Genomic DNA, 26635 nt, shown 5'->3' with positions numbered 1-26635 from the left:
GTTCTTAAAATTTGATTTTACTTAGTTTTGACAATTTGATTTGAAGGTTAAATTTTACAAAAATTATTTTACAAACTAAGCTTCTCAAAATCATTTTCCTTGATTTTGAAAATTGAATCTTTTACAAACTTAGTGTTGAAAAATAAATTTCAATTAGTTTTGAAAAGTAGATTTTTCAAACTTAGTTTTGAAATTTTGGTTTTGAAAACTTATGTTTGAAAAGCGTTTCAAAGTTGAAACTTGTTTTGAAAATTTAAAATTTAGACCTTATACACTTATGTTTGAAAATTAAACTTAAAAGTTTTCAAATCTTTATACTCCCCCCAGTCAACTTGATCTTTTCTTGGATTTAAAAATTATACTTTTGTCCTTGAATCATGAACCAAACTCAGTTATTTTTCAAAGATTAAGTGTTATTGTTTTAAGTAACTCTACACTATGATTGTTACCCTTGTTTTTTTTGATGAATGCCAAAGGGGGAGAAGGGTTAGGTGGTTAAGTTAGCTAAACCAATTTGAAAACACAAACTAACTTTAAAACCACACAAATGCATGTTGTTTCGTACATATGCTTTCACTAACTTAACCAGGTTGTCATTCCATCAAAAAGGGGGAGATTGTTGGTGCGGGTAGCACTAACGGTCTAACCCAGGTTTTGATGAATGACAAATAGGTTAAGTTAGTTGTGTTGTTGTCTGACACTTTGATCGAGTGTGCAGGAGAAGTCCAGACAGGTCGACGGGCTGACCAGATGTCTGGCACGAAGTCCAGCTAGGTCGACGGGCTGACCGGATAGCTGGCGAGAAGTCCAAGCGGGTCGACGGGCTGACCGGACGCTTGGCAAGAAGTCCAGCTAGGTCGACGGGCTGACCGGATAGCTGGCAAGAAGTCCAGACGGGTCGACGGGCTGACCGGACGTCTGGCAGGTAAGTAAGGTAAGTCACTGGAGGGGAGTGACTGCGAGGACGCGTTCCCGGGAAGGGAACATTAGGCGTCGATCCGGCTTAGATCCATTTCGGATATCTAAGTCGAGATCGTGACTAGATTCCGGTCTCGGAAAGACGGAATCTAAGTCATACTCTTGATGCTAATTTTTATTACTTAGCGTATCTATAAATGTGCTAACAAACTGTGCTGCAGGTTTATTTGCCTCGGACTAACACTGTTGCGGGAGAATGGATCCGGCCCGGAAGGGATCCAGCGCCGGAGGCAAATTTTATCCCCGGACGACGTTGATACTTGGAGCATGCTGGTTGGGAGTGTTACGTCACATTCCGGGCGCCGGAAGGGATCCAGCGCCGGCAAAGATATAAAGAAGCCCTGTGCAGGAGCTTCATGATATCGCTTCGAGAACTCGAGTCCAATCACTCGCTGCTCTGCGCTCCAACGACGTTCACAAAGCTCCGACGACTCACTCCGGCTCTCTTTTTAATTCATTGTTTGTCGGTTAGCTTTGTTTTCTTTCTTTTCATTAGCAATATTTGTACGTAAATTGTAATTATCCGAATTGCTAGTGAATTTCCCAACGAAAGTACTCAAGGAGTACGGGCCTTCGAGTAGGAGTCGTCACAGGCTCCGAACGAAGTAAAAATCAACAGTGTTCATCTCTTTACTTCTTTACTTTTCCGCTGCGTCTTAACTCGAGATTTTCGAATCGATATTCACCCCCCCTCTATCGAATCTAACGGTCTTACAGAAGGGTCCGCTCGGGAGGAGGAACAACCCCTGCAAAAGAGGCGCCGGGTGGAGACTCCGCTGCGCTCGGCTACCTCAGCGGTCCAACCCTCCGACCGGGTCGCCGAGACTGCTAGAGGCAAAGCGCCTATGGCAGAAACCATTTCGTCCGACCGGACTCCTTCTGACTGGGATGAGCTGACTGCTCCGGTTGAGGCCACTCCGGTCAACACTCTCCCCCCTGCTCGCCATTCAGTCCAACGCTCGACCATCCATTCGCGGTTTTCCGCGCCGGCTTTTGATCCTGGTCGAGCGATCCCTGGTCACGGCCGCACAATACGGGTCACTCTTCATCTCCCGACTGAAGAGTTGCTACCAGAAGCCGATCGACCAACCGTGCCCGAGCACACCATTACTTTGAAAGGGCCCCTAGCCGAGATGTGGGCCGACGCTCGGGCGCGAGTTGCAATGATCCCCCTTCGGAACTTAGCCAACAGCCACATGCGGGAGGCTACGGGGGTAAGTTCGTTTTTAAAGTTTCGCTTGTAATTTTTCCGCTCGGCTTTTAACAACTGTGCCTTCTTGCTTCAGAGATGGGTGGAAGAGATAGCGGTTTCCAGCCGCCTGGCTATGGCGGACGAGGAGATAAGGCAACTGCGGGCGGCAGGCGGTCCGAGCGGCTCTCAAGGCCCCTCGTACGCCGAGTTACAAAAGGAGCTGAAGAAAACTCAAACTTTGCTGGCGGCCGAGCAGAAGAAAACAGCTGATCAGGCCCACGCCCTGATCGAGTCCGAGCGACAAGTCAAGTCGCTTGACACAAAAATAACTCTGGCCACCACTCGGAAGAATACTGCTATCTCCGACCTGGAGAAAAATAATGTTGAGGCCAGAGGCCTGGAGTTGAAGATAAAGGAGCTGACGGAGCAGCTTGACCGGGAGAAGGTGGGCCGCTCGGCCGACACGGAGAAGATTGAGCATCTGAATGAGGCCCTCACAAGCTCCCAGGGGGCCTTCAAAGAATACCAGGATGCCGAGCCGAGTCGAGTGGCTGCTCTTCGACAAAACCACATCCGATCGCCTGACTTCTCGGAGAAAATTTGCGAGCGGATGTACTCAGCTTTCGACTTGGCCATTACGGCCACCATGACCTATCTGAAGTCGAAGGGCCTTCTTCCGGAGTCCACCAATATTCCAGCCGGCGATCAGGTGGAGCTCCTGAGCAATATTCCGAGGGACCTCTACGACTATATTGAGTAGTTCTTGTAATTTGGCCGCTCGGCTGAATATGAACCTTTTTGTACTTAGGCCACTCGGCCCAAGGTTTTAATTTCAATGAAATTCTTTCCATTCGTGCATTCTATCTTCTTGCACTTTGTCCCTTTGCTAATATGTGTGTTACCCGCTCGCCTATTATCCTACCTTCGGCATATGCCAAGCCCTTCCGATCGGACGACTATCATTCTGTATTGCTATCAAGAGTCGCTCACTATAAACCGACCAGAACCTTTGTGCCTTGATTCCGAGCGGAACTTGGAATCGGTCGAACGATATCGGCGGAGAATACGGATAATCGCAGCTTCGACGATATTCCGCTCGGATTATTTATAGACGCAGGCTCTTCTCTTGATATTTAACGTCGGGGCTCGACGGTCTTCCACTCGGATTATTTATAGACGCCGGCTCGTCTCTCGATATTTAACGTCGGAGCTCGACGGTCTTCCGCTCAGATTATTTATAGACGCCGGCTCGTCTCTCGATATTTAACGTCGGAGCTCGACGGTCTTCCGCTCGGACGGCCTTCCGCTGTCTCTCGATGTTTAACGACGGAGCTCGACGGTCTTCCGCTCGGATTATTTATAGACGCCGGCTCGTCTCTCGATATTTAACGTCGGAGCTCGACGGTCTTCCGCTCGGATTATTTATAGACGCCGGCTCGTCTCTCGATATTTAACGTCGGAGCTCGACGGTCTTCCGCTCGGATTATTTATAGACGCCGGCTCGTCTCTCGATATTTAACGTCGGAGCTCGACGGTCTTCCGCTCGGATTATTTATAGACGCCGGCCCGTCTCTCGATATTTAACGTCGGAGCTCGACGGTCTTCCGCTCGGATTATTTATAGACGCCGGCCCGTCTCTCGATATTTAACGTCGGTGCTCGACGGTCTTCCGCTCGGATTATTTATAGACGCCGGCCCGTCTCTCGATATTTAACGTCGGAGCTCGACGGTCTTCCGCTCGGATTATTTATAGACGCCGGCCCGTCTCTCGATATTTAACGTCGGTGCTCGACGGTCTTCCGCTCGGATTATTTATAGACGCTGGTCCGTCTCTCGATATTTAACGTCGGAGCTCGACGGTCTTCCGCTTGGGGGATGCGTCCGCTCGGGGGGCTTTCCCACTTTCTGTCATCTCGCTTAGGCATTTCGTCTGAAGAAGATCCTCTATCTCTTCGAGCTGGTACGGCTTCAGGGGTGCGAAATAAGGCCCGATGGAATGCAAGGGTGGCTTGAGGTGCTTCTGCTCGGCCACCCGACGCAGATGTTGCTTGTTGCTCCGGCCGCTCGGTAGATGCTTTCTGTTTTTGCTCCACAAGTTTGGCGGCCCTTATCTCGACCAGAGTGTCGAGTTCTTCCGTCGAAAGCGTCACCGTGTGTTGTCGTCCAGCCTCATCCATTGTTTCCGGTTGGATGCAGGAGCGTTCCCACAGACAGCGCCAAATTGATCCTGTCCGAAGGCTGAATCAATGGACGCTGGGCACGGAGCACTCTTCGACTACTGACGTGGCTCTTCAACTGCTAGAACGAAGCTCCGGCGAACCTGCACAGAAGTTGAGCCGGGGAGGGGGGTTCCCGGCGGCGACCCTCCGACGCTCAAGTCAGGTAAGCAACGATGAAAAAGGTGGCTCCCAAAGTCTCAGAATGCGTACCTCCGGCGAAGTCTGAGGCTCTTTATATAGAGTTGTGAAGGGTTAGGGCACGCATACCGAGGTGCATATGTGTCCTCTATCCTTTCCTCGGTACGCGGTTGTCAGAAAGCTCACCTGACCCATACCGCTACAGTCAAAGCATGTCCTCGATGGGACAGCAGAATCCCCTGTCACAAGATTTGGAGCATGGCCTACACGTGAAACATACCTGCTGTCAGAAAAAGACCTCCCTTGTCCTTTTCCCCCTTGTCCTTTTCCCCTTTGCTCCAGATCTAGAGTCCGGGCGGACAACTCCCTCAACATCCGGCCGGACCTATGCGGTGGTTTACTTGGGAGATTCTCCATCACATGCTTTATGGGGACTATTAGCAGTGTTACCTTATGGCTTTGGCCGAGCGTGGGGTCCGCTCGGCCCACGACCTTCTCCCTTGAGCGCCGGAACCCTGCTTTCGACAGGGCGCCTTTAACCATCAGCCGTATATCGTCCGTTCGGCAAGCCGATCGGACCCATCCCTCTCCGGGCGTTCGATTCCATCGGCCGGTCGGACGTCCGGTCGGACCCTGCCCTCTCCGGGCGGACGACTGCCACTATGGCTTCCACGTGGCGTTGACTTCCCATGGCGGGGCCCCCTGCTCTTACTACCGGATCAAACTCCAAGGGAAAAGTCCTCAAGAAAAGCAAATGGAGCTCGGAGCAAATTCAAAGGAGCAAGGCAAATGATAAAGTGATCAAGCTTTTGGTCAACTTATTGCCTAGCCACATTTTGGCTCAAATTGGACAATTTGAAGATGCCAAGGAGCTTTGGAGCAAGTTGACAACTATTCATGAGATCCCCTCCACTGTGCCGAATCAAGAGGAATCCAAAGAGGGCGACTCATTGGAGCAAGATCAAGAGGAGGATTCCGAAGTTAAGAGATGCTCAACTTCTGAAGAAGAAGAAGTCCAAGAAGAAGCTTCATCTTTGAGGGAATGCAATGAAGGGAACAAGGAGGGAGCATACTCCTTGTTCCATGTACAAGATGATGAAGCCTCCACCTCTAGGATTGAGGGGGAGCAATCCTTGGTGACGCCGGATCAAGAAGAAGGAGAAGCTTCTACATCCGGGTCAAGAGAAGAAGAGGAGGAAGAGGCTTCCACCTCCACAAGTCAAGCAAAATCAAATGGTGGAGTATCATCCTCGGATCAAGAGGAAGCCTCTACTTCCAAGTCAAATGGAGGAGCAAGTGCCGTCCCTACACATGAAGGTATAAACATTTTAATAAATAATAAAGATCATATTATTTGTTTTGAGTGTAGGGAAAAAGGGCACTACAAGAGCAAGTGCCCTAAATTGGCCAAGAAAAAGGGCCAAGTGGCACTAAAGGGCAAGGTAAAGCCCAAGGAGACCATCCCCACAACAAAGAAGAGCAAGGAACACATTGTGTGCTTCTCTTGCAATCAAAAGGGGCATTACCGAAGTCAATGCCCAAAGGGGAAGAAGGTGGTCAAGGTTCAAGGAGGAAGCTTAATTCAAGGGGGAGCCTCCAAAGTAAAAAGAAAGGTAACTTTCATTGAGCCTACCCCTTTAAATTATGGTAAAAAGTATGCTAATTTTAATCTATATCATTTTAATGCTATTTACCATGAAAATAGGAAGCATGATAGCATTAAGGAAAAACATATAGCTTTTCATGCTAAGACCACTACACCTAGGGCTAGGAATGTAGATAAAAGTCTAAGCAAGAACTCTAAGGATTTTAGCTACAAGCCTAGAAACAAAAATGCTCATGGATTTAATGGAAAACCAAAACCTAAGGACTTAGTGATGGAAAATCAAGTCTTGAGGTCAAGACTTGACAAACTAGAAAAGACCCTAAAAAGGATGAAAAATATCCTTAAAGGGCAAAGTGAGCAAAATCTAGGTTTAGGACAACAAGAGTCATCCAAGGGTCATAGAGGTTTGAGATACAAACCTAAAATCAAAAAGGATGTACCTACTTACCATAGGGTTCCATATAGCTATGGAACCAATCCTAAGTCTAGAGGTCAAGTCAAGGATACAAGGGAAGTTATCCCTAGAAATATTTTTGCAATCACAAACGTGACTAAGACTTCTAAGAAGTCTAAGAAAGTCACAAACAAGGTCACAAGGGAAGTAATCCCTAGGATTGACCTAGAAAAAGTGATCAAGGCTTCTAAGAAGCCAAACAAGGTTACTAGGAAGGTATCTAGGGAAGTTATCCCTAGTGAATACCTAGAGCATCCAAGGAGCACCAATATGCGTTGGGTTCCTAGGAGCATTTTCTCTACCCCATAGATGGGTTAGAGAGTGTCAACTCTAAGAAGAAGGGTAGTTAACCCAACTTTGAAGAAATTGACACTCAAGGAGCATTTTCAAGGTTATTATCAACCTTTGAAAATGAAATAGATTTATCATTTACTCTTTGGAAGAGTAAAGTGTGTCAAAATTGAAAATGATGATTTTAATTTTATTTGGCACAATTTGGGAAATCATGAGAACTACCAAGTTGGGATTTTGGTATGTTCTTAGGAAATTAAAGGCAAATTTAATCCTTAATTTAAAGTGCTACTCTTGTGTAAAAATGAAATATGCCAACACTTGAGGAATATGCTTAATTTCAATTGACATAAATTAATCAAGAGAATTAGAAATGTCAATTTAGGTTTTGGCACTTTCTTGAAGCACTTTGGGCAATCTAGGGTTTAAGTTTTAGGATTAGCCATGATTAAGGATACTTAGATAGATAATGTAGGTATATTTTATTTATGCTAAATCTTGCCATGATTGTTTGCCCATTATATGCCATGACATCATGTTTTATTTTTGCATTCATGCCTTATTATGAAAATACAAAAATACCATGTCATGCCATACATACAACATGTAGTTATAGGAAATTTTCTTTTGAAAATTATTTCGTTTTGATGTATGCCATAACATTATCATGCATTATGTTTATTTCCTTAAAATTAAGGACAAATGACATTTATCAACAAGTACCAACAAGTGCTACCAACAAGTGGTAACAAGTGGTACAAGTGTATCAACAAGTGACATCCTAGGTGGATGTCCAATATCTACAAAATGCCTAGATAAATATGCATGATCCCTAGATTAGGGCAAAACCAAACTTTACATCTCACAAAGACCTATAAGATGACTTGTATGTGTTTTGTGCACTTTAGATACAAGTGAGATGTTAGGATGATGAACAAAACTCAAGATGTTGATTTAGTGCATTTTTTTTGTTTTGAGTTCATCAAAACACATAGTTATGTGTTTTCCCATCATTGGGAAAGCTAATGTACAAGTCATGTGCATTAAGCCCAAGGAGCATGGTGGGATATTGGTTTTGAAAATGTTTTTAAAATGATTTTGGAAAACCTTGGTGAAGGCTATCTTTTGATAGTAATCACCATTGAATAGTTAGACACAAACTTGAAGAAAATACTAAAGTTTTTATAAGGTTTCAAGTTTGTGTCAATCTTTGAAAATATGAAGTATTTTCTTAGAAAGCTATTTTTCCTTGATAGTATATACCCTAAATAATGTCTACACAAATTTTTACGATTTTTAGAATTTTGTAGTTTTTTCTAGGGGCTTCTGAAATTCACAGAAAGTAAATTTCAGCAACTATCAGACCTCCGATCGATTGAAGGGTCTCAATCGATCGGGCGATCGATTGAGAGCAAGCTTCTCGCGAACGGAAGCTTCCTGGATCGATCCACCGATCGATCCAGCCCTCCTGAATCGATCAGTGGATCGATTCAGCAAGGTTCAATCGATTGGAACCCAACTCCAATCGATCCAAGTTGCTGATTTTGACTGGGATGGCCTGATTTCAGCATCTTTGAACCTATTTTAGTCTAGGTAACCATTCCAAACCCTTGAAAATACATTTGTATACATAAAAAGGGTGTTTTCATGTGGAAAACAAGGATGAATTGGTTAAGGAAGGCTAAGTTGAAGTTTAGGTTGAAGTTTGTTTCAAATTTTGAATATTTGAACCTCAAAACTTCTAAAATTGGGTTTCCTAAAGTTTTAGGGATTCCAAGTCATTGTTGGTGCAGTGACAGAAGTTACCACCATGTCTTTAGGGAGAGTGACTCTTTAAAGACATGAAAATTATTTTTCATGAACCTTGGAAGGTGGTTAACCTTCCGTTAAGAACATGCTCAAGGTTGAGCATTTGAACTTTAATGGGGAGTGGATATCCTCATTGTTCAAGTGGTTTCCAGTGGATATTGCTCAAGGATGGGCATTTGCCTACATTGGGGGAGAATGTAGGGTTAAGGATAATGAAGGGTATAAGACCTTCATTATCGTGTTGATCACAACGAGTAAAGTTGTGAACAACGATGAGCAACTCTTCAGAGGGAGAGTTTTCAACAAGTGAATTTGTTGATGTGTGTCCAAAAATGGGGCATGGTTTGATGTGTGCCAATAGGGGGAGAATGAAAGGGAGTAAATTAGGCTTTCATTACCTAGAGGAAGTTTGCCCTCTTAGGGGGAGAATGAAGGGCTTAACTTATGTATTCATTACCTAGTGGCATGAAGAAGGTTTAGGCTATGGGATTAGCCTAACTTACATGTGGTATTGTAAGTGATAGTGTTGGTATTGTCAAACATCAAAAAGGGGGGGATTGTTGGTGCAACATCCCTCAGGTCAAGGTTGACCTGGTTGACCAAGCTTGAGTCTTGGTTTGGGTTTTGATATTTGACAATACAAGGTTGATTGAAGAAGAGTCAGGTAGGTCAAGGATGACCAGATACTTGACTGGGAAGTCCTAACTGGGATGTTAGGCAGAAGGAAAGACCTAGTGAGTGAAGCTAGGCAGTGAGGAAAATCCTAGTAAGTGAAGCTAGGTGAAAGTCCTGGTGAGTGAAGCCAGGCAGAAGAAAATCCTGGTGAGTGAAGCCAGGTGAAAATCCTAGTGAGTGAAGCTAGGTGAAAGTCCTGGTGAGTGAAGCCAGGTGAAAATCCTAGTGAGTGAAGCTAGGTGAAAGACCTGGTGAGTGAAGCCAGGCAGAAGGGAAGTCCTGGTGGGTGAAGCCAGGCACAAGGAGATCCATATGGGTCAAGGTTGACCAGACATCTAGTGAAAGTCCAAGTAGGTCAAGGTAGTGACCGGATACTTGGCAAGATGAAGAAAAGTCCAAGTGGGTCAAAGGGAGTGACCGCACACTTGATGAGGGAGTCCTAGCAGGTCAAGGGTGACCGGATGCTAGGCATGATAAATCAACATGTCAAGGTTGACCGGATGTTTGTTTGGGAGGCTTGGGACTTGGTTTTGGGCAAAAACTAGAAGCCGAATCGATCAACCGATCGATTGGCTGGAGCCCAATCGATTGGGGTGTCCCTGCGAGGAGCCTTCATCCCAATCGATCATTGGATCGATTGGGAGGAAGTCGCGAGCGCACAGAATGTCTCTGGATCGATCAGCCGATCGATCTAGAGTCCCAATCGATCAGTTGATCGATTGGGAAGGTGCTGTATGTCGCGATAAGCCCTGGATCGATCAGCCGATCGATCCAGGCGAATTTCCAGAGCACAGAGGTGCTCTGGATCGATCCATGGATCGATCCAAAGCCTCCCCGATCGATTGGGAGCAATCCAATCGATCGGGATCCGACCGTTGGCGCATATAAAGGCTGTTGGCGTGCCTCTTCTTCGGTAGAACTTCTACTGTTCAATAACGATCTTCACCAGCAACTCCACAGCTCTCACTAAGCTCCAGATCGCCAGTTCTTGAAGGTTCTTGGAGGTTCCTCCAAGTCAAGAGGCGGATCAAAAGTAAGAAGAAGAAGCTAGGGTTAGGGCTTTTGTACTCGTTGTAAGCTTGTGCTTGTATTTCATTACCTTTCCCTTTCTTCTTGTATTGAGAGTCTTGTAGGGCTTCTCCGCCTTTGGTAGTTACCATAAAGGAGTGTTTCATAGTAGAGGGTGCGTGAGTAGGTGTGGATCCTTGGACTAGTCACCTCTTGTGAGGTGGATACCAAGTAAACCATCCTTGTTAGCGTTGCGTGTTTTTGTTTCTTGTATTTCCGTTGCATATCTTTGAAGAAACAAGCAACGCCGACCACGAGCACGCGATGAGCTATTCACCCCCCCTCTAGCTACTTTTCGGTCCCAACAAGTACGACGCGGATAACGCCGAGCGGAGGCAGCTGGAGCTGGACTTGATAGACGAGACGCGAGTCAAAGCAGCCGTTCGGTTATTGACGTACCGGCAAAGAATGAAGCAGAATTACAACAGCCGAGTAATTCCCAGAGCGTTCCAAGTCGGCGACCTAGTATGGAAGAAGGTGAGGTCGATCGGCGACGTAAGCAAGCTGGAGGGTCCCTAGGCTGGGCCCTTCAAGATCATCAAGAAGCTCTGATCGGGCGCCTATTACCTTGAAAATGAAGACGGACGATAGCTAGAACGACCATGGAGTGTTAACCATCTCCAGCCATACCGAGCTGGGTGAAAGGTGCGCCAATGTAATTCATTATGTGTATTTCCGTTCTTCGGTACCCTTTGACTGCAAGAATGAAATCATGAAACACAAGGGTATAACAAATTTGTGCTGAGCGGCTATGCTCCATCAAATCATCGAGCGGCAATGTTAAACTCTAGAGTCGAACCGACGACTATAAATCCCTTGGCTTGAAGACCGTCGAGCGGCGACGTTAAACTCTAGAGTCGAACCGACGACTATAAAACCCCCGACCTGAAGACCGTCGAGCGGCGACGTTAAACTCTAGAGTCGAACCGGTGACTATTAACCCACCGACCTGAAGACCGTCGAGCGGCGACGTTAAACGACAGAGTCGAGCGGCGACAATAAAGCTCAGCCTTGGCATAGCTTCAACCTGACAGGTCCTACGGAAAAGAGGTGGTCTTGTACTCGATTGTCGAGCAGCAGCTTGGAGGTATAAAGTAGAGGTTCTCACGAATTCAGTAGTGATCTAGGGAACATGTAACTCGCTTGGATATACACAACAATTGAACAGGAAAACAATGGAAGGCCAAAAGAGTGCATTAATCAAAATAGGCTGAACGGCGAATACATGCAATGAAACAGGCCGAACGACCAGTACATATCAACAACTTTACTCTAGATAAGTAAAAATTTCATCAGGGATCGTGGTGAGAAGCTCGGCATGGTCATGGACAGGAATGGTGAAATCCTTAGGAAGGCGGCCCTTTGTCTTCAGATAGTCAGCCATGACAGTGATGACCAGCTCGAACGCATGGACAAGCCGAGCGCATGCTTTCTCTACGAACTTCTCCGAACGAATATAGTTTTGCTGCATGACAGCGAACCGGCTCGGCTCGGCCTCCTGATATTCTTTTAGGGCGGCTCGGGAGGCCTCAAGTGCATCCTGAACGGTCTTCAGGTCATCCTGGAGAGCGATCACCTCCGCCGAGCGGCCCGCTTTCTCGGCGGTGAGCAGATCAGTTAACTCCTTGACCTTCTGCTCGAGAGCTCGAGCCTCAACATTCTTTGCTTCTAGGTCGGTGATGGCCCTATTCTTTCTGGTGTTGGTCTGCTCGATCTTTTTGTCATAGGTCTTAACCTTGGTCTGGAGCCGATCCACCATAGTTTGTAGGCCAGAGGATTTGTGTTGCTCGGCCTCCAGCAGTCTCTTGGTCTTGTCAAGCTCCGCCTTTAACACGACGTAAGGGGGGCCTTGAGGGGGAGCCCAACCAGAGACCTTGAGCTTTTTGAACTCCTCTTCTAGGAGCGTCAGGCGATTGTTTACCGCAATACTTTCCACCTAATACTGCAACCAGATCGGAAGGGAAAGGGACAGTGCCGGATCGAAACGAAAAGGAGAAGGTTATAATGAGAGTTACCCCAGTGGCCTGTTGTATGTGGCTGTCGCCGAGCAGCCCCGGAGGCATCAAAGCAACGCGCACCCGAGCGTCCTCTCAGTCCTTCACCAGGGGTCCCCGGATGGTTATCTGGTGCTCGGGGCCCGTTGGCCGGTCGGTCGTCCGCTGAGTTTCCTCCGTCGGAAGATGCAATATAGCCTTGATAATCCTTTGCCCGCCCAGGGTAGACTGAGCAGAGGCTGAAGGGACAGAGGACTGGCCGATCGGATTAGAGCGGATAAGAGATCGCTTAATTTTATGTTGAGCAGGAGGGAGGGTCCTAAGGGGTTGGACGACGATGGGGTCAGAAGGCCAATCACCCTGAGAGGGAGTCCGATCGGAAGATATTGCTTCCACCGTCGAGGGAGCCAACGGAGGGGGAATGTCTGTCTGCTCGGACACGCGAACGGCTGAGGTGGCTGAGCGAGTGGGGGTGCCCGTTCGGCGGCGTTTGCGTCCAACCAATGGAAGTTCGTCACCAGAAGACCCGGCTTCCTCGGTCTGAATGGCCGGTTGAGTACCCGACGGAGCGGTCTCTCCTGCCGCATCGGTAGTGGCAGTCCTAGCGGCAGACGCATCGCTCGCCGTTTGCGCCTCTTCGCTCTCACCTTCATGAGAGCCGACCGGGGCGATGCCAAGTCTCTCCGCCTCCTGCGCTGCAGCTGCCTCTATCTCGTCAGCCTTGCGTTTTAGCATGCCGAGCACCACTGATTTCATCATGGTGACAGCTGCAAGAAAGAGAAAAGAAATCAGTTAGACCCAAAGAAAAGTAGAGAAAGTTATTTCTTACCAGGGCCGTTCGGAAGTTGCGTTCGGATCGGACTTAAACCGAACAGATACAACATCTCTCGGGCAACAACTTGTGGATGTCTAACTTCAGCCCGGCCAGTAGGTTGGCCGCGTGGAGAAAAGCGGGCTCGGTCCTATACCTTTTCAGGTCGGGGGAGGTGGCAGAGCAGTTTGCCATTGAGTTCGGAAAGGTGACGACTCAGGAAAACTCAAAAAGAAAAAAATAGTCTTTCCAGTGCTTGTTGGAGGTAGACATTTTATCAAAGAAAACTAAGCCGATCCGAGACTGAAACAAGAAGGTGTCTATCTCGGACTATTTGAGATAGTAAAAATAATGAAAAATCTGGGGCTTAAGGGGGATGTTATGCACTCGGAAGAGCACCACTACGCCGCACAGCAGCCTGAAGGAGTTGGGTACAAGCTGGCTGAGCGGAATGCGAAAGTAGTTACACACTTCTATGATGAAGGGGTGGATGGGAAACCTAAGGCCAGCTACGAATTGGTCGTGAAAGAAAGTAAAAGTACCGACCGGCGGATCGTGGGGTCGATCGGACGGCTCGGCCAGGGTAAGCTTGTGGTCGGCAGGAATGCCATAAGCATTAATCAGATTGGAGGCATCTCCCGAGTCAAACCGACTCTCCATGGCTTGATACCAGAGGCCAGGAGAAGGGTCGGAAGAATTGGCCATGATCGGAAAATGAAAACACAGAAGGTTCGTCAAAAAGATTGACGAAAAGAGCAGCGAGAGAGGCGATGCCAAGGAAAGCAAAGGGAAGCATACATAAAAACAAGAGAGGATCAGAGAGCTTACAAAAGGAGACCTAGGAGAGGAAGGTAGAAGATCGCCGAAACGCAGGAGGCCGAGGAAGGCGATGAAGCACGCGGAGGCAGCAACGATGGAACAGAAGTCGGCACCGGTGCTTTATAAAGATCGGGCTCGGTCAACCCTAGCCGTCCGATCTAGGTCGCGGAGATCGAAGTCGACATCCGACTGTTGAATTCAAACCACTGCATGTCCCATTGGAGGCGACGCCCCCGCCGCACTATGACGTCGACGGCTCCACGTGGCGTCAGGTTACAGGGCAACATTTAATGAACTCCATTGCGCCGGTGCGGTCGCGTGCTCGACCTTAATGGCAAGGATTCGCATGAATTCCAAGGAGATCCTAAAGACGTCAGCATTAATCGTCCTCGGGTCGGCAAGGCAATCAGCGGTAAGCAAAACTTTCCAAGGCCAGCAGGTGGGTCGCTGAGTGGTTGCATGACACCCTCACAGTGCCCGAGCGGAGAAGCACTCACATCAGTGGCCGAGCGACCGTTACACCACCAAACTAATAGTCCAGTTAGTCGGATTTTCAGCCTCCTTCGACTAGACTTGAGGGGAAGACACGTGATCCGATGGTGAAGGAGGGGGCCTGGCTGTACAGTGGTCAACGACACGTGGAAGTCAAAGTCAAGATGGTCAGCCCAATGGTCTTGCCGAGCGGGAAGGTCACCTCGTCGATCGGCCGCGATAGCACCCAGGCCAGCGCGAAGACAGCTCGATCGCAGGTAGGGTTTTCGATGCTCAGGGGTTCTCATATAAAAGAGTCGATGCGCCGAGCGGCATGTCCGCTCGACCGAACTACCGAACAACTAGGGCTGCATGCCCGTCCGAGTATGCAACCGAGCGACTCTCCCGCTCGGCTTAGTAACGAACAAAAGAAAAGAGGACGAAATGGAAACAAAATAATAATAATAATAATAATAATAATTTCTAGGAGTGCTTTGCTATTGCAGATGTCTCATGAAAATCAAGGGAAACAAAATTGTATTACAAAAAACAACTAGGCTTTTATGACATATTTTATGTATATAAATTATTTTCCTTAAACACTTATTAGAAATAGAGATATTCTGTCCTTGGCGTAGGAAGAACAAAAATTCCTTAGTTTGGATCGAGGCGGTCTCAATGGACCAATTGGTTCGTGGAGACACAAGTTGATCTGGGTGAACTAGATAGTTAGAGTAGCGCAAGAGAGTTGGGTACGTCAATCTAGATAGGGATGATTTGGTTAATCGGGTTTAGGTGGGTCGAATAAGTTAGTCGGACAAATTCAACAAGTTAATTTAGTCAAACAAGTTAAGATTATTCAACCCACAAGGATGCCATTTCCACATGAGCTCAAAGCCAAATTGATTAACTAGATCTCTGCATCATTTGTGAAGCCATATATTATATCAAACAAAATTCAAAGAGGCAACATGGCCATCATTGTGGTGTTACTCGATGAGCTTCTCTATCGATCACATTGTGCAACATCAAGATCACTTGTTGTTAATTTACCCGAGTGGTCGACGTCTAGATCCTCAAATTCCTCCATCACGATTGCGATATCCTGCTCGCTGATCTTCCCCATCTCCTTCAGCTTATAAATTATGAACTCCGCCGCACTACAACCATTTCAGAAAACGTTTTAAACCGAACCGATGATCATTGAAACAATCTCTACATTGACAGAGGATCAATTAGATGCATTGCTTACCCCACAGCTCCATCTTCATCTAAATCTGCTGCTTCAAGATCCACATATGTCATTCTCCTGGTTAGGACCCATTTTGCTAGCCTTCTCTGGCGCTGCTCAGAATATATCTCGGCAAGATACAGAAAGAACTGAGCCATACATATAGTACTAGCCACGATCCAAAAAATCGCAAAAACTCGACCTTCTTCAGTAGAGAAGCTCTTGTCTCCATATCCTAGTGTCGTGATCGTAGAGCAAACACAGTAGAAGGCATCAACAAGATTTAGGTTCTCAACTTTCCACAGAAACACCGTGCCAATTAAGACCATTTGCACGAGAAACATTGCCGCGGTATAGAATTTATACTTCGCTTTGTTTGTTTCGATGTGTTGCATCATGTGTGCTTCACCATCCTTTTCACGAATATGCAAGGCCTTGTATAGAAGAACTTCTTGCTTTTCGACAAGATAGTCAGCAGCTCTGCTCAACAACATACCGACTAACGCCATGCCTGTGAACACAAATGCACAGGCCAGAAGTTTAGTAGCAGTGCTGTTTGGAACCAGATCACCATAACCAACTGTGGTCATTGTCACAATGGTGAAGTATATTGCATCAAGCACTCCATTTGTTTTCTTCCCGGAAAGTTGATCCTTCACAAGATAAAAGCAAAGAACACCTGCGCCAAGGTAGATGACCAAGAAAAGAGCAACTTTCTTAAAACTCGGGCAAAAATAACCCGATCTTAACTGTGGACCAGGAAATTTGTCATGAACTACATCCATAGGTACCAACGAACGGTCTACCGATGGGGCACTTCTACTACGAAAGAATTTTTTCCTCTTCACCATGCTCTCCTTTTTTGGCTGCTTAGGAGGATTTAGTAACCCCGGGAGCAAGGGTTCCCGTGGCCACTCGTTTGCCATTACCTATCTAAATGACACAAGTTGAGCAAACAAGTATTAGTGATGGAATCTATATACTTCATGTTTAAGAATCAATCTATTTCAGAAAAAGAAAACAGCTATCAACCCTTCATTTTTTAGAATTCTTAAATCTACAAGATCAATGCAATCTAAATGGACAATTACATGCTTTCAAACATTTAATTTAACTATACACTTTGCCACATTTTTCCGATCATATGACTGCCTTGTTATTCATCAACATCATCAAACACACATGTATACCAAGTGACCGATCGATCTTGCTGAGTTCAAGAGCTCATCTTTCCAGGGTGGTTATGGAAAAGGCATTTGGAAAAATCGATTGTTCAGTTCGGTTTGGATCATTCGAGTCTATCAGTTTCGTGTTATAGATGCTCATTCCTAGCTGAGAAAAAGCATTTCTTCCTAATCAAATGCATAAGACAAGATATCTGAACTTCTAAGGGCCTTATTTGTCATAATTCCAAACTATAACTAGACTATACACTTGAGCAAAAACAGCAAGAACCATTGATTTTTTGCTTGGCTTTTCGAAACAGAAATAACCAAGGAAAGCTACATGCTATCAACAATTAGGTTTTAGAGAAATAGCTTACAAAATCAGGCAAAGATGGAAACAACACAGGATCACAAACCGCACCATCACTCAATTAATCATAAACGACGGTCCTTCGTTTATCGTTTAAGGAGTTCCAAACAAGAGAAAGGACAAACAAAGAAACCTAACAGAGAAAGCATGCACATAACCTTTGAAGTCCTAACTCATATCGGCAGATTGAACTCGGATCAAATTATACTAACAGATAGTATTAAATTGCGAAGGCTGGGAAAAATTTATGACGACAAACTGAAAGAAAAATGTAACTGAAAAGAGTAAAGTTTCAAACACTTGGAGAAACAGCTAGGAATATTTGCAGCTCGAAGGAAAGGATAACAGTTAAAAAGAGGATTCCACACAATTGCATCAGCAGACGTCAGCACCCACGATGCACTTGACCTTAAGACCCCAAACCCTTAAAAATGTATAGATAAGAACAGCAACATGAGGAACAAGCCGTGTTTGTTCCGACTATTTAACGTAGACATGGATTATTGTCCATTTCAGATTTAAACTCTGCCGACAATAACTGATGCAACACTTAAAAGAGCCATTATGCTCACTAGCGCATAAAATGTAATAATTCAGAGTTCGCTGTAGATAAGGTAAAAAACATCAAGAAACAAATTTTGTGGAAAAAGGATTGCAAGAAGGAGAGTATTGACGGTGAAAATTTGTAAAGAATTGTACTCACAAAACATTTCTAGATCAAGAACAGTTTTCTAAAAGAGAAAAAGAGGCTTACTTACCTCGATTAAGAGACGATGGCACGAAGAAGTTTGATCGATCGGTGAACGAAAAGGAACGAAAGAACTCGTGAGGTCGCCAAGTTTAGTCGGTTCCGTTGCCACGTCGCAATCGATCGGCGTGCCGCTGACTGTTTAGATTGTTAAAAATAATTAAATAAATGAGTTTTGACCAATTGCGGTGAAAATAGAAAATGGAGAAAAAAAAAAATAGTCGTTGAATTTTGATAAGTGATGATTCTACCATTTGTTCTTAACAAATCAGATTTGAAAAAGTTTTATTTTTTTCAGCAAGTATAAATTGACCAATTTAAATTTATTGCTTATGAAACAATTAGATTTTATCAATTTTATAAAGAAAATTTTAAATTTTCATTTTACCTTCGAATTTTATATTTTCCGAAATTTAACACCGCCTAGAATTTGACAATTTCAATACTGTCGAATACAATTTCAATACTGTCGAATATATCAAAAGACACTAGCGTTCATAGAATTTTGTCATGACATAAATTAAATCAACTGTAAATTAGAGAAAAATCTTTAATCACAATGTTAATTTTACATGTAATCCTCATATCTAAAAAATTTTATTTTCACTCTCTACATGTAAAATATTACAGTCAAAAAATGAATATAATTCTTCTTAAAGTCAGTATTTTATATTAAAATCGAGTATATTTCCTATTAAAATTATTACTCTTATTTTTTAGGTATAAAAAAATCTAAAAACAAGTATAATTCTTATTAAATTTAGCACTTTACACTAGAATCCAACACTCTATACTAAAATCGAGTATATTTTCTATCAAAATTAACTCTCATATTTTTCGGTATAAATAATCTAAAAATGAGTATTCCTATTAAATTCAGCACATTAAATTAAAATTGAATATATTTTGAGATGAAAAAAAAAATCGTACTCAATTTGATAAAAAATATACTAGATTCTAAGTTAATATACTCAATTTAAGAGGATTTATATTGATTTTCAGATTTTTTTGTACCTAAAAATATCATGAGTAATTAGGTAAAGATATTTAACTGGGGAGTGAAAATAAAGATTTTCATGGATAAAAATTACATACAAAGATTTATTTGTCAATAGAACTGCATGTAAAATTACCCTTAAATCAACCAATGCATCATTTTCAGACCGGGAACATCAACTTAATACGACCATTTCAAAAGAGCGCCGTCCGCTGCCCACCATTTTTTTTTTCAGAAGAAAAAAAATAATGAACTTGGAAAGATGGATAAGTTGAGGACAGTGACAAGCGCAAAAGTTGAAGTGGTCGACGCGGAGTCTCTTCAAGTTTTAAAGGTTTAATGGTGAATTAATGGAAGACTTGTCATACTGGAGAGATTCTTAAAAATAAGAGATTCTTGAAAATACAACAGCTATTCTCCACCTAATGATACTGCAACAAAAAATCTCACCTCTAGTACAAGAAAAATATTATTATTTTTTCCTTCATTTGTATTGCGAGGAATGTACGTTTTCCAATATCTGATCTCCTAGCAATATCCAGTATTCTGAATTATATTATCTCGCATGGATGCAGCTACGGTCATCTGGATACTCCGCAGCATTGAGCAACCAAAATCATGTTTCTGAATTGGCGGAAGCTGAAACCTTTTGCATAATCATAGCCTCTGCCACACGGATTGCTTCTGGTGATCCCGTTATCGTTACTTTCCTATACATATATGCTTGCACCCGAATCAAAAATAAAGAAACAAAACATAGAACATGCAGTAAATTGCACTATAAAAAGTTCAGGAGCTTCCTTGCCTCTCTGAAGTGCCAGCAATGAAATCGCCTCTATCTGAAATCTTGATCCTAGCTCCACTAACCTGCAATTCAGAATACAATGTGAAGAAAAACAAAAAATTATTTCGGCATCGAATCTTACACCTGTTACAAGTTTAGCATCAACAGAATCTACTAGATAAAATCGAAGAGCAATACACCTTTTTCTTTTGACTTAAATGGGATTAGTAAACAATTCCCTTAGTTGACTCGCAGATAGTTTAACATAACAGATAATATTTAACAGGGTTTCTAATCCATTTAAGGTTAAAGGAAACAGATGGGAATAATTTCCAATTTTTCTACAAACCTGACTTATCTCCATTATGTTCTTCCCTGCTCGCCCAACAACAGCTCCAATATGCTCATCTGCAACGCCAATTGTGACTGAGTTTTTCAGGCCTTCTTTTGTCCCACCAGAAGTCCTTGCCAGGATCGCAGGAGATGCCATACCCTGCCGAACAGTTAAATTAATGATTCTTAGTCAAGATCCAGTCAGAATTTAAGCTATCACATACCGCTACATAATCTTCAAGCATATGATCGGACACTCGTGTAACAATACATTCAGAAAGTAAAACAATAAGCTATAAGGATGCATCATATATTGGAGAATAAATAAGCATGGTAATCCGTACCTTGTCCTATCAAGATCCAAATATACAATATCAACCAGTGCATCAGATGAGTGTTGGAAACAATAAAGGCACTCAATGGCTTAAAATAATCAGCTCATTCCCTTGTCAACTCAAGTTCATGCAAAGCAATTGGCCACACTAAGATATAATCAATCAAGCTTTCTTGTCTTTCATGCTGAATGATCCACGAATATCAAAGCAGGAAAACGAAAGAATTTTAATTTATTCTTTAGGACACATTTGCTGAATGCTATAGCTGGCAAGCATTACTTTTTTTTGTCAATTTGCTAGTTCATATATGGGCTATCAAGCGAAAAAAATGTAAATTTCCTGATTAATTTTCTTCGTTATCATAAGAATATAACATGGTCAAAGTGGCTCGATCAGCATTTTCCCAGCATATATAAAGCATTGTTTAAGATAAGTTAGTAAGTGTACCACCAATTCAGTATATCAAAATATATTTATCCAAAACATATTTAACCAACACACCATTGCAGGAATTATCCTAATAGGTATTGTTCTTACTTTCTAGAAATGTTGGATTTATGATTTTGAAAAAACAAAAGAAAAAATGGAGAAGTTGCACTAAAGGAAACAATGACTGCCTTCCTGCGAACATGCTTGTGCTGGTAGGTCCATTATAAAAGAGGACAAATGAGTGCACAAAGCCTAGAATTACCAAGATGGTCAACACTAAGGCATTGAATGGAAAATAATCTTGGCATAGCATTACTGACATGTATTCTCTATCATGGAATGACATGATTATAAAGTTTGCAACCATGCTCATGACGGTATAGTTGCCATGAACTAGCACAATCATTTTACCGTTAACAATCTTCAGCACAGAATCAAATGGTATTCCAAATAATGAAATTATTCCTTCATATAAAGTAGATAAAAAGAAGAGGCATCTCTGAATCAGAACCACCTTGTTTTATCAGAAATTGATATATGCATGAATAGTGTTCTAACCTTGTTATTTGGATATTTTCCTCCAACACCATTTAGTCCATAATTCACATGATTGTATCCAGCAGAAGGAATCATATATCCAACAGGATTACTAGGAAGGCCTGGAAAATTAACACCTCCAAATAAAAAAGGAAACATGGCAGTTTAACAGCTAGTTTTACTACAAAAGATAGTCACATAATGTTGACAAAAAATGTTTCTCAGGTTGATCATGCCACGAGAAAGGAGAAAATAGATATTGATGCAGCCTGGGTAAACCCGGCCAGGCCATCGCCCCCGTCTAGGTACTGTATGCTGGGACGCCACTTTGTAGTTTCACTTACATTTTCAACATCATGTCAATAAGGCTGCTTCGGTGATACTTCCTCTAGCAGAGTGAAGCCTTGAGTTGACAGGATAATTTTTTGTGGTCAAGCATGAGAAGGACAAGGACCTAACCAATAAGAGGAGAATGCGGCAGACAGAGAGAAATTTGTTTTTATTCATGCAGTTCCATCCCACCACAATGAGGTAGAACTCTTCCCATTAATCATAATTAACTGAAATCCATTAGCCCATTTAAGAAGAAACTAATGATGACCTATAAGCCAAGGTAAACCCATGCACATGACCTCTTTCACCCTACCAAAACAATTCTGTAGGACATGCAAAACGAAAATCATAATCTTCAGTAACCAATTCACTCACAAGAAATATTAATCAGATAAAATTTTCCAAAGGTGAGGAGTAACCTTAAATATAGAAGAAAATTCAAGAGAAATGCCGACAAGTCGGCATGCGTAAAAGAAGCAACTAAAATAAATAGTGCCTCAAACCCAAATAAATGTGGGACTCTTGTTCAGAACAAATTTCAGACCATATTGACATTGAACAAATGGTTCACAAGAGACAATATCGCACAACATTTGATCAATCATATAAGAGTCTGCACAAATTTTAAATGAGGTAACCTAGTGATAAGCAATAAGAATGCTACACCAACTAATGTACAACAATCCTCTCTCCTCAATCCTCAGATGATGGAAAAAAAGATTCTAGGAAAGAAATAAAAATCAATAAAGATAGAAGCCTTTTGCAGAAAATTAGATAGAAACATATTATACTAAAGTCGACGTTTAGAAAACAAAGCATCTCATGCAATATAGAGAGTAACCAGTGGTTTAGAAGAACTAAATAATCAGCAGAAATATATTGGATACGCACCTGAATATGTAAAAGGTGAATTTACTTTTTGTGGATAGTGAGGATCTTCAATTAATTTTGACAATATCAGAAAGATAGCATGCATTTGCTCCTCAAAAGATCCTGCCAAGGTAACCAGCCTATCATTTAGGCCAGAGTTATCATCCTGAGGTGATATCTTAATCCCAGCTCGGGATTCCTCAATAAAAGACCTGCAAAAATGGAGTGCTCAGCCATGTTAATGATGAGGATAGAAGGTAAGATCATCGTGTGAAATTTCTTGTTGGTACCAAGACCAAGAAAATAGTTTATATTAATACATAATCATTTATGTTTCCAAAAATCATAGGAAAATAACTGAATAGTCACTTCTGGACCTTCAACATGCTCTGTACTCGTTGATACAAAACATACAGGTCCAACTAGAACATTATGCCAATAAGTCTGGCCATTATTGATTAATTGTTCAAAGGATGAGGCTCTGGTAATTTGGTCTAATTTTCTGGACATGGCTGTTTCTAAATTCAGGAGATTCAAATCTAATGAAAATAAGTAATAACCTATGAAAGAATTCCTAATTTTCAAGAATCACAATGTACCACGTTGCTGAAGAAGTAAAAAAAAAAATGCTAGCAGACTATACTTTATAGTTGACCCTCCTTTCCCAATAATAGCACCGCATGAGCTGTTAGGAACGATGAGTTTGACTTTTGTTCTTCCTTCAACATCATTACCATCTTCTACCTGTATATTCAACAATGAAAACTTAGAATGAAATTTTTATTAATACAATACAAATAAGTATCCATACCTCACTCAGCATTTTCTCCAGTATTAGTTCTGTAGCCTTCAAAACTTCATCAAATGTTCCAGAAACCAATATTATTCTATCTGATGTTCCTGGAAATATCTCATGGTTACGGGATAGCTGAATACGGGCAGCAGATTGTGTCTGGAAGTCATTAATTGTTGATCCGCCCTTGCCAATGATGCTCCCAGCCATAGCATTCGACACAAGAAGTCTCACATGCGTATGTTTTTCCTTATCATCTGAAAAGTTTACATTTTGAACAGGTGCATAGGGATTTAACGAACAGAACACATACCATATCTTAAGTTGTGAAGTTCAAAATTCTAGAAAAATGCAAAAGTTATTCAGTAGAGTTGAAACTCATGACAAGTTACAGAAAGAAAAAGACACAATAAGAAATGTAGAATTATACAAATTGCATTTCATACTCTTTATCTCAAGGTAGTGTACAGAAGCTATCTCTTATTTGATGATAGACAAACAATATATATATCAAAGGAATTTACTTACCCTTGCGGAATGATAGTTTGTTGGCTATAATTTTATTCTTTTTTTTTTTTTCCAGTTGAACTAGAAAAATAACAATCCTGCAAACAAGGCACACTAGAGCACAGTAGATTGATCCAGGGCACATGGTTCTAAATTCAGTACACCTGTTCGATTTCAGATGCCATCAACATAATTCATCTAGTCAGTACAACGACACTATATTGCTATTTGTACCAGACAGACTTTGAACCATGCTAAAACCGAGACTTCGGAAAAAGCTACGCAAATCAATAACAAACCAAATCATCGTCCTGCTACAATAATCCATCAGCTTACAATTCCAAAACTAACGAAGACATTCACCAATTCACCATGAGGTCAAAAACAAGCGATCGAGATATCGTGAGAGTGAAGGGGCAAATAATTAGTGTTACCAAGAATCGGAGATCGAGGGCGCTGTGATCGCCGAGGGGGATCTTCGGGAGAGGAGTCGCCGTGCAGCTCAGGGGACTCCATGGCGAATGATTTAGGGCAGCCAAAGATGAGAAGAGTGAGGGAGAGATTAGAGGAGGGGAGGCCGAGGCGGGGTTGAAGACGAACACGTTCTCTGACTCAAATCCCGTTAATAGTTTCTTATAGGCACGTCAGGGGTTTTCCATCCGAATCCGAATTGAACCCAACAAAGACTCAGTTTTCGGTTCGCCATTGATTTAACCGGATTGAATCGTTACTGATTTGATCCGCCCCGTGATCGATTTGATCCGACACATAACTAAAATGTATTTAAAATCAATATAAATTACCAGACTCATGCAAAATTCGGGCCAAGGCCTAATGGGATACGGCCCAACTAAAGCAGGAGCATCTCGGCGACGGCCCATTAAAAACTTTGAACACTTCTATCGAGGCCCACACAACATTCGGCCAATCTAATCTTGTCACGTGGAAGCGGAGAAAGCACATAGTTTTTCCCTGCAATCCGTGGGCGCCGACGATGCTCTTTCCGTTTTCCTTAAACGGATAAGCACATCGCTTCACTGACCGTGACCGTCAGCCATCTGCAGATCCCCTCACTCCCTGTGTGCTCACCGCCCAATCATTTGAAATTTCGTATTCTCGTTTCTGGTCATTCTTTTGATTGAGATGGGGGGTAATCGAACCGAATGACGTGCAGATCGCGGAATCAAATTCAAACAAGCAAGTGCCTTATCTTCCTGCTTCCCCAGTTCCACCTCTATCCGCTGTTGCCGTCATCCTCACCACTCTCCGGTATAAATACCGACCCATCTCAAACTTGCTACCACTCGTCCATCGTGTTTCTTTAGAACTCTACTTGGCGAAGGCAAAAATGTTAGGGATCTTCCAGAATGCCGTGGCCCAGGCGCCGGAGGAGCTCCACAGTCCGGCCATACCGCCGAGCCCCGGCGCCATTCTCCGGCAGCCGAAGAAACCAGATGACATACTAAAGGACTTCCACGCTGCCTACTCCAGCCACTCCTTCTCTGCTTCCTTCGCCGCTGGCGCCGCACTCGCCTTCGTTTCTGTCCACTCTCCTCGCACCTCCTCGCACCCAAGGTATGACTTGTGTATTGTTTTGTAAGTTAAACTTTCCGCCGAAGAGGTCGATCGAATTCGAACAAGAACATAAAAAGGGCGAAAAAGATCTTTCTGGGACATTTTCTCGAACATCTTGAGTGCAGTACCGGGTTTGCCTCGTTTTCGCGGGATCAGCGTACCTAATAGCGTTCTTTGCGGTCTTGCAGGTTGTTCTGTAGCTTCGATGATGTCTACTGCATGTTCGTGGGGAGCCTAAACAACCTAAGCTCGCTCATCCGGCAGTACGGGCTCTGCAGCAAGTCTACCAATGAGGCGCTGCTGGTGATCGAAGCCTACCGCACGCTGCGCGACCGCGGGCCCTACCCTGCGGATCAGGTCGTCAAGGACCTCAGCGGCTCCTTCGCTTTCGTCGTCTACGACAACAAGGCCGGCACCGTATTCGCCGCTCTGGTAAATTTCCACAAACACTATGATCGCCCTAGAAATAGATTGAAGTTTGGCTTCGAGATCTCATCTCTTTCATGTCTAATTGCAAAATAGAGCTCAGATGGAGGAGTGCCTTTGTTTTGGGGCGTTGCAGCTGATGGATCCGTGGTGATCTGTGACGACCTGGACGTCGTCAAGGCGAGCTGCGGCAAATCCTATGCGCCATTTCCAACTGGTACTCTTCCAATCAATTGTGAAACCTATTATATCAAACGCTGCTCGTTGCAGAAAAGCTTCAACGATGGGCTTGGTTTTTTGATGACATGTTTCAGGGTGCATGTTCCACAGCGAGGGAGGGTTGAGGAGCTTCGAGCATCCGTTGAACAAGCTGAAGGCGATGCCGAGGGTGGACAGCGAGGGTGTGATGTGCGGGGCGAGCTTCAAGGTGGACACTTACTCCCGGATCAACTCCATGCCTAGGGTTGGAAGCGCCGCGGACTGGACTTCATGGGAAGGATCTTGCTGAAATACACCAGCAAACTCAGTGCTGCTTTCCTAATCTAGTTTGTATAATGTACAGTGAAGGCGATGTGTCGTGGAATGCTGATAAATAAAATTTTTTAACCAAAAATAGCGCCGCAAATATCTGGAATCTTGCTCTTGCCATTTAAATTGGAAATTCTCAGATCGGGCA

The 26635-nt window shown here is 43.5% G+C and overlaps 3 protein-coding genes across 6 annotated transcripts; 1 reads left to right on the top strand and 2 right to left on the bottom strand.

Moving 5' to 3' along the window:
• Positions 1–15360: 15360 nt before the first annotated feature.
• LOC122015636 (two pore potassium channel a-like) lies at positions 15361–17617 on the bottom strand. Of its 3 annotated transcripts, none has more exons than XM_042572636.1 (3): positions 17300–17617; positions 15778–16689; positions 15361–15685 (listed from the first exon to the last, which is right to left on the bottom strand). In XM_042572636.1, exons 2-3 carry the CDS (start codon positions 16680–16682, stop codon positions 15532–15534), a joined length of 1059 nt encoding a protein of 352 aa, XP_042428570.1. In that variant the 5' UTR covers positions 16683–16689; positions 17300–17617; the 3' UTR covers positions 15361–15531. The 3 variants fall into 3 exon arrangements, with proteins under 3 accessions (XP_042428570.1, XP_042428569.1, XP_042428571.1); XM_042572635.1 differs by having other exon boundaries at positions 17451–17610; XM_042572637.1 differs by having other exon boundaries at positions 15778–16685; positions 17451–17610.
• Positions 17618–19402: 1785 nt separating this feature from the next.
• On the bottom strand, positions 19403–24591 carry LOC122014678 (protein BTR1-like). 2 transcript variants are annotated; one of them, XM_042571033.1, is made up of 8 exons: positions 24393–24591; positions 23470–23708; positions 23302–23402; positions 22680–22870; positions 21477–21577; positions 20171–20317; positions 19843–19904; positions 19403–19747 (listed from the first exon to the last, which is right to left on the bottom strand). In XM_042571033.1, the coding sequence occupies exons 1-8, from the start codon at positions 24472–24474 to the stop codon at positions 19654–19656; spliced, it is 1017 nt and encodes a 338-aa protein (XP_042426967.1). In that variant the 5' UTR covers positions 24475–24591; the 3' UTR covers positions 19403–19653. The 2 variants fall into 2 exon arrangements, with proteins under 2 accessions (XP_042426967.1, XP_042426968.1); XM_042571034.1 differs by having other exon boundaries at positions 20171–20314; positions 24393–24590.
• A 651-nt stretch (positions 24592–25242) lies between these two features.
• Positions 25243–26572, top strand: LOC122014680 (stem-specific protein TSJT1-like). The gene is made up of 4 exons (XM_042571037.1): positions 25243–25533; positions 25722–25965; positions 26056–26176; positions 26274–26572. The coding sequence occupies exons 1-4, from the start codon at positions 25307–25309 to the stop codon at positions 26465–26467; spliced, it is 786 nt and encodes a 261-aa protein (XP_042426971.1). The 5' UTR covers positions 25243–25306; the 3' UTR covers positions 26468–26572.
• Positions 26573–26635: the final 63 nt, after the last annotated feature.

This window comes from Zingiber officinale, chromosome 8B, assembly GCF_018446385.1.
Source record: "Zingiber officinale cultivar Zhangliang chromosome 8B, Zo_v1.1, whole genome shotgun sequence".
Lineage (NCBI taxonomy): Eukaryota > Viridiplantae > Streptophyta > Magnoliopsida > Zingiberales > Zingiberaceae > Zingiber > Zingiber officinale.
Note: the sequence above shows the minus strand (reverse complement) of the source record. Positions and strands in the feature narration are given on the sequence as shown.

Coding starts and splice junctions, on each gene's coding strand:
- LOC122014678 (XM_042571033.1), bottom strand. CDS start 24,474: ATGGAGTCCCCTGAGCTGCACGGCGACTCCTCTCCCGAAGATCCCCCT. Junction 21,578..22,679: donor TTCACCTTTTACATATTCAG/GTGCGTATCCAA, acceptor TTAATTTTCCAG/GCCTTCCTAGTAATCCTGTT. Junction 19,748..19,842: donor ATTGCTGGCACTTCAGAGAG/GCAAGGAAGCTC, acceptor ATATATGTATAG/GAAAGTAACGATAACGGGAT.
- LOC122014680 (XM_042571037.1), top strand. CDS start 25,307: ATGTTAGGGATCTTCCAGAATGCCGTGGCCCAGGCGCCGGAGGAGCTC. Junction 25,966..26,055: donor GCACCGTATTCGCCGCTCTG/GTAAATTTCCAC, acceptor ATTGCAAAATAG/AGCTCAGATGGAGGAGTGCC. Junction 26,177..26,273: donor CTATGCGCCATTTCCAACTG/GTACTCTTCCAA, acceptor GACATGTTTCAG/GGTGCATGTTCCACAGCGAG.
- LOC122015636 (XM_042572636.1), bottom strand. CDS start 16,682: ATGGCAAACGAGTGGCCACGGGAACCCTTGCTCCCGGGGTTACTAAAT. Junction 15,686..15,777: donor GATGAAGATGGAGCTGTGGG/GTAAGCAATGCA, acceptor AAATGGTTGTAG/TGCGGCGGAGTTCATAATTT.